The 7,047-nt window shown below is 39.4% G+C and overlaps 1 protein-coding gene across 1 annotated transcript; it reads left to right on the top strand.

The window, feature by feature from the left end:
- Positions 1-2,204: 2,204 nt before the first annotated feature.
- RGS2 (regulator of G protein signaling 2) lies at positions 2,205-6,592 on the top strand. Its single transcript, XM_006129138.4, has 5 exons — positions 2,205-2,420; positions 3,702-3,803; positions 3,917-3,978; positions 4,841-5,007; positions 5,576-6,592. The coding sequence occupies exons 1-5, from the start codon at positions 2,314-2,316 to the stop codon at positions 5,768-5,770; spliced, it is 633 nt and encodes a 210-aa protein (XP_006129200.1). The 5' UTR covers positions 2,205-2,313; the 3' UTR covers positions 5,771-6,592.
- The last annotated feature ends 455 nt before the right edge of the window (positions 6,593-7,047 follow it).

Here is a 7,047-nt window from a genome sequence, read left to right as displayed (position 1 = left end):
CTTGAGCTAGCTCCCGTACCCTAACTCCCATCTAGATCCCACACCCCATAGCCCTGCCCCAGCTCCAGCCCTATCCTACATCCAAACTCCCTCCCAGAACCTGCATCTCACCTCCTGCCTTGAGCCCCTTCCCCCACACTAAATCCCATCCAGACCCTGCACTCCCACCACCTGCCCCAGCCCTGAGACCCTTCCCACACCCTAACTCCTGCCCAGGCTGCACACTCCCCCCCCCCTTGCCCCATCCCTGAGCCCCCTCCTGCACCCTAATTCCTACCCAGACCCTGAGCTCCAATCCCACCCTCCTGCACTCAGCCCCCTCCTCCACCCTAACACTCTCACAAACCCTGCACCTCCACCTCCTGCCCTGAGTACCATCCTGCACTCGAAACCCCTTAAGCCCAGCCTGGAGTCCCGTCCTGCATCCCAAATGCCTCATCAGCAACCCCATCATGTAGCCTGCACTCCCAGTCAGAACTCTCACCCCCTCCCACATCCAATTTTCTGCCTCAATCCACAGCCCCTTCCTTTTTTTTGCTCCACCCCAGAGCTTAGGGGGCCCCACAAAATCTAATGGCCCCAGGCTCCCAGAAGAGTTAATCCATCCCTGGTTTGCATGCTAAACTATATTCTCCATCTGTGCATTAGAGTGACTGGTGACATAAACAATATCATAGATGGCAGGAGGCATGCTGCATTAATCATAGGTATGGAGCATTACAATTTGAGAAGTGTTATATGTTGGTAGAGGGGAAAAATACTAGCAGGACACCCTCTACTGCTTAACACAGTGCAGAAGGTACCACATACATGCTTACATTTTAGCTAAAGGAAGAGGCATTCAGATAAATGAGTACATGCACTAGCACTAATATGCACAATTTATTGGCAAATGGCTGAGTTACGAAAATATATGGAAGCAAGGCTTGCTATGTATGTATGGCACTCATTCCTATGCTAGTGGAAGCTGAGACCTCTGGATCTTAATACCAGAGCCTGGCCCTCTACTGCGTGAACTAAAAATTCCAGGTTTGTGAGCCAAGGCTATAGCAGGCTCATCAAGCTGTAGTTGGCCTTGACGCTACTAGTGGGGGACAGAGTGCCACAGTATGCAGGCACGGCTTACACATATATGTTTTGTCATGCTTATGAGTATGAAAAAAATATTTCAAGTTATCACTGAGATAAAATCTCCCATGTATTGTACACTCCAACTTTTCACATCTTTCTTTTGTAAGGGTATCTGAACCAGGCCTTAGAACCCTTCTCTATTCTTTTAATAAGATGCAAACTCAAAAGAACTGGCTTCTTGGAAAGCAAAAACAGTTTTAGCATATGGGCTTGTTAAAAATGAATTTCTAATGTGTTGAACTGAACATAACGCTGTCACCTAACCTTCACTCAGTACTACAGAAAATTAGCCGCTACCTCTGCCAAGCCACTGGGATTCCATAAAGAACTTCCAGGCAGTATTAGCATGAGAACAAATACCAATTGTACAAACATTTCCAAGTGCAAAACTTTTTGCATCAGGGGTACAGTAATCTTTTAGTTCCAACTGAATAATGTTAGGAATACAGATGATTCAGCAGTGATCCTGGTATATCCTCTCCTTCCCAGACACAAACATAAGCTGATGAGAAATATGAGACATTGCTTATCTTAGTTAGCATTTTTTAAATCAATTGTAGAACAGTTGGGACAATTCCAGATTACTTGAAGATTCTGGAGAGTGCAATAACACATCTTATTTTGTTAGCATTATTATATTGTTAACATATTAATCCACAAATAGAAATTCAAGGTATATTTTCCTTTAGAAGGATAGGAGGTAAGGGTAAATTTTTAAAGAGCACAGCTAGGACCCTTAACGCTATTCCTATTGTTTTTCTTTCCATGTTGGATTATAAACCAACAAGTGATTCTGCACTTCTGCCTTCAAATGTGCAGGGCACTCAAGCTTTGTGAAGACACATGCAGCAGGCAACAAATAAAAAAAATTCTCCATCTTGCTGGAATCTGCAGCAACCAGACCAGGTTTTTTTGCAAGTGGAGACTGCATAAAACAGAAGAGAACACTGCGTCAGCACTGTACTCAGAGTAAGAGCCTTTTAAGGACGTGATATGGGAGTGTGCTTTGGTGTGCTTCCCACAAGCAAATCAGTGTGCTCAGGAGGCGTAACCGAAACCCAACCCTTTCCCCTACTGCCTTCTATAAAAAAAGGCTGCCTTTCTCTTCACGTTCAACTTCTCAGTGAAGAAAAGGGTGCTGCTGCAGATCAGCGATAGACCCTGGGATAAAACAGAAGAAGTATGCAAAGTGCAATCTTCCTTGCTCTTCAGCACAACTGTGGACAAATGGAGAGAACTCCCAGCAGCTGTCAAAATGAGGAGAAGAAAGGAAAGATGAAGAGAACTGTGTAAGTTTATGTATTTATAGCAGATTTAATTCATATAAATAGCTACCTGTGGCTTTCAGAACAGTGATTCAAAATAGGGAGCTTGCATCTCAGTAAGGAGAAAATGTTTACACTATTTGGTAAGAATCTGACAGCACTGACTTTTTAAAAATGACTTTGGGTGCAATACCTAAGCAGTGCAAGAATGGGTTGATTTATGTATTTGATGTCAGCTTGGATTTTTAAAATGGCAAAATATCTCCACTTCAAAAGCACTCATGAGAAAAAAAAATCCTGTTTTTGTTGAACTGATCATTTGATAAAAAATATAACTGTCATCGTCAGTTCAGAAAAAATGTAGGGTTTGTGCAGAAATGGTTTATTTCAGTTTATGCTTGTGTGGTGAAAATGTAAGCACATATTTCCCCCATTCATTATTTACCCAGCTAGCTGTGCAATTTTACATTTGATTGGTGTCTTTAAATGGTTCTGTCATTTGACTTTTAAAATTTAACTGAGTTTGCTTCTTGCCAAAGCAAAAACAGATCTTGAATATCTTACATTATTAGATCTATAATGAATATTCAGTTTGCATTGCCTGGATAAGACATGATATTTAAAATGTAAGGGATAAATTAGTCTTCAATTCCCAGTTTCACATAGAGGCTAATGGAGACAATTGTGCTGCAGTTCTTGTGGAGTTTAGTCTCACCTGATCCACATTCACCACATGGCCCTAAACTAGACTAGCTGCCGCACTGAAAAGACATTTTTAAATCTCGCAGATCCAGTTTTTGTCTCTTCCAAAAATCCAACAAGAAGAGATTAAATCTCCAAATGAAGAGGGTTAAATATCTGAGCACCAGAGGCCCCCATCCCAAGTTTTCAATCTGCTAAAACACCCACTGAGGACAGACCACAGGATTGGGCCTTAGGGGAAGAGCGTAGGTCCTTCGTCAGAGCAGCACACCTCTGATTGTGAAACTGTTACAGATGCCTTAGTTATAATTAGTCACTTTCCAGTGGCTGTGTGATCTCAAGTGCTCCATCAGTGCAGTGGGGAAACTACGGTTGTCTGAGACAGAAAGATTGAATCCCATGTTCTTGAAATAGAACTTAAAGAGTTGAGGGTTGATCCCACAATTAAGCAGGCACAACTACCATCAACTACAAGAGCAATTTTTCATTCTCTTTATGGATTACAGGCTCAGTTCCATCTCTAGTCAAAATGTGTAAAGCTGAAAGTATAATTTCAGTTAACTCTCATTTTAATGTATTTTCCTCTCTTCCTCTCTCCTCTAGCATTAAGGATTGGAAAACAAGGTTGAGCTACTTCCTGCAAAACTCTTCCACTTCTACAAAAACCAAGTCCAACAAAAAAGGAAAGCAACATTCTTACATCAGGTAAATTAAATATTCAGATTTCACTCAAATGAATTTCAAATATTTTAGCATTCAAGGGAGTAGAAAAATGTGCTGTTCAACAACCTAACTATACTCTCCATCCTTTTATATAGACCTTCTCCTGAAGAAGCCCAGCTTTGGTCAGAAGCTTTTGATGAACTTCTAGCTAATAAATGTAAGTCAGTCTGAAAAAAAAATAACAAATCACTGTAAAAATATAAAGGTGTTTTGGTCTTTGTGGGTTTTTGTAATAATAAACACTACCTCAGATAAGAACAAACAGTGGTTTTCCATCCGTATTATAAATTACCCTTTGAATAACCTCCTGCATTCACCTTGATATTGGTCTCCAACACTTCTATTTTAAACAACCCAAAATCCCACTTCCTAAAATCTTTATCAAAGATTTTTCTGCACTTAATAATTCTCTCCAAGACAAATCCTCCTTCTAGTGCTATTAAACATATTCACATTAAGCCACTGTGGACTTGAGGCTCTGTGGGTTTTATAGCCACTCTGCAAAGAAAACCACTTAATTGCTGATTAAGAAAAAAATATTAGCATTTGCTGATAATGAACTTTGAGTCACTCTTTCCATTGCAAATGTCTTCCAAAGGTTTATAGCTTTGTTGTAAATATTTACTCCAGTCTAAAGGTTAACATACTAGAATTCAGATCTGGAGAGAAACTGTATAATGAAGGGGGTTGGTTTTTGTCTTCTAAAACCTAGCAGGATGTTAAAGGAAGTGTGCCATTTTTATATGGTTTTCATTTTTTGCACTTTTCCTTCAAAAATAACTTCAGTTCTTTTTTTTTTTTTTTTTTTTTTTTTTTAAAAGGAAGCCTGGGAAACTGTTCATGCCTAATAATGTTCTTTATATGAATACATAGACAGTTTAAAGTTCCTGGCCCTTTGAAAGAAATAGGAACTCTCAGAGCAGGTATATTTTTGGTAGGAAAATACGTGGACTATTGCTGAATGCAAGATTCTTGGAATGTTTTCAGTTCATATATTTCCTCCTTTTCTTTCTCTCCAGATGGTCTTGCAGCATTTCGAGCTTTTTTAAAATCAGAGTTCTGTGAGGAGAACATCGATTTCTGGCTGGCCTGTGAAGACTTCAAGAAAATCAAGTCACCTCAGAAGCTGACATCCAAGGCTAAAAAAATCTACAGTGATTTCATTGAAAAAGAAGCTCCCAAAGAGGTAAAAAATCCCTCTATTTAAAACCCCCATTGCTGCTATCTCTGAGCACTCAATTTTAACGACCACTTCCAGGCTTTCATCACATCCATTGTGAGCTCATGTTTTAAGATTTTGTTGCCAAGCTGCATTTATATCCCTGAGTACTGATTATTAACATCCAAATATCACCTTGGTACAATAATGTATACATACCAGTTCTCAGGTTGGAAAATTGAGCCAGCAGTGTTTTCACAGAGATTCTGAATTAGACCCTCAGCCTGGGTACAGCATCAAAAGTTCACAATGTATCTAAAGACATCAGCACTGAAATATGGTTGTCATCATTTAAGTCTTTTCAGTTGCCCTATAGTGCAATACATTACAGGAAATATTCCTCATTACAAAAATAGGGACCTGATCTTGCAACCCTCATGAAGAAAACAGTCTTCGGAAACTTCACTGGGAGCTTTGCCTTAAAGCTTCTGTATCAGGCCCCTTAGTCTTATGACATCTCATTCTTATCTTGCTTGTCTATGGCATTTGCTTCAGTTGAACACTCTCATCAATACATTCCTACATTCTATTTCAGATAAACATAGACTTCCAAACCAAGAACATGATTGCCCAGAATATCCAAGAAGCTACACACACCTGTTTCAATGCTGCGCAGAAGCGAGTCTACAGCTTGATGGAGAATAATGCATATCCACGATTTTTAGAGTCTGAATTCTATCAGGAACTGTGTAAAAAGTCAAAGATTACTGGGGAGCCTCAAGGGACATGAAGGACAGTGAAGTGAAGAACTCTATTTAACCTGCTAAGGAAGAAGGCCGTGTGTCCTGGCAGCTCCATAACCTGAAAGACTGAAATCCTGAATATACAGGTTTGCCAGATGTAATAAGAAAAAATGAACAGAACTATTACCTCTGATGGTTCAGAATTGTGATAAACAGTGATGTTGTTAGAAGTCTAGGAGAAGGAGCCAGGAAAGGCTGCTGGCCAATATCCAGTGATGAGGCATTTTCCATCAGTAAACAATGCAGAGAGAAGGTATTTCCATGCATTATTAAAACATTGTGTCTTGTCAGACTCCTTATGTCACATTGGAAGCATTGTTACTGTCGGTCAGAACAGTTTGATCAAATATTCCTGGGAGTTTGGACCATCTTTGAATAATTTATTGCATTTTTTCCCAAAACAACGGGTGGTGTGTTATCTTTACTCCCTTAGTTCTTAATACTGGTTCAGTTAAGTAAAGATTTCCCAGCTACAAATAGATACATCAGTCTTCCATGTGACACTAGACACTGTTGCTGTATAATGAAAAGAAATAAAGAAGCATGCATTATAACTCTTTGGAGCAGAGGATGTTGAGTAGCTAACTATATAGAGCCAAATTCTGTCAGTGGTATTTCATACAGTGAGAGTAAGGGCAGAATTTGGCCCATAAGCAAACAGGAGCTGTATAATATTATGTTGTGGAGACTAAGGCTGTGTTGAACATGTCCATTTATGCCACAAATGTCTCAAATTCTGTCTTGAAGACAGCGAAACTTCAGGGAAGTTGTCTTTACATTTTTTAATAATAAATTATTTTGATATAAGATTTCTCTGTCAGTATTTTTTCTGCTTCCTAATAACTTGTTTTACCTATACTCCACATATTAAAAAAGACACTATCCAGCAATGGACAGATAGGCAAGGGGATAGCATAATGGGAATGGGTGGTATGTTATATTGACCTTTCCATTACTAGTAGAAGCTTAACTCCTAGCACTTGATAAGACTGGCATGAAGCTGTTAGAATAAGAACTGGCAGAATCCCCAAAACAGGAAAAAAAACAGGTATGCAAATTCAGTTAATACAAATAAAAGTCTTCCATAGTTTGAAGGACCAAGAAAAACTTAAAAATCAGTGGAGGAATAAAATACACAAATAGGAAAGTAATCCTCCTCCCACCAACCCTAACTGAAACAACTGGTAGGCAACATTCCCTACAAATGAGGAACATAGATCACTGGACATGGTTACATAAATCTCACAGATGGATTTTCCAATTA

Source organism: Pelodiscus sinensis, chromosome 9 (assembly GCF_049634645.1).
Source record: "Pelodiscus sinensis isolate JC-2024 chromosome 9, ASM4963464v1, whole genome shotgun sequence".
Classification (NCBI taxonomy): domain Eukaryota; kingdom Metazoa; phylum Chordata; order Testudines; family Trionychidae; genus Pelodiscus; species Pelodiscus sinensis.
The sequence above is the reverse complement of the archived record's forward strand: the minus strand, read 5'-3'. Positions and strand labels throughout refer to the sequence as shown.

Coding starts and splice junctions, on each gene's coding strand:
- RGS2 (XM_006129138.4), top strand. CDS start 2,314: ATGCAAAGTGCAATCTTCCTTGCTCTTCAGCACAACTGTGGACAAATG. Junction 2,421..3,701: donor GGAAAGATGAAGAGAACTGT/GTAAGTTTATGT, acceptor TCTCTCCTCTAG/CATTAAGGATTGGAAAACAA. Junction 3,804..3,916: donor AAGCAACATTCTTACATCAG/GTAAATTAAATA, acceptor CCTTTTATATAG/ACCTTCTCCTGAAGAAGCCC.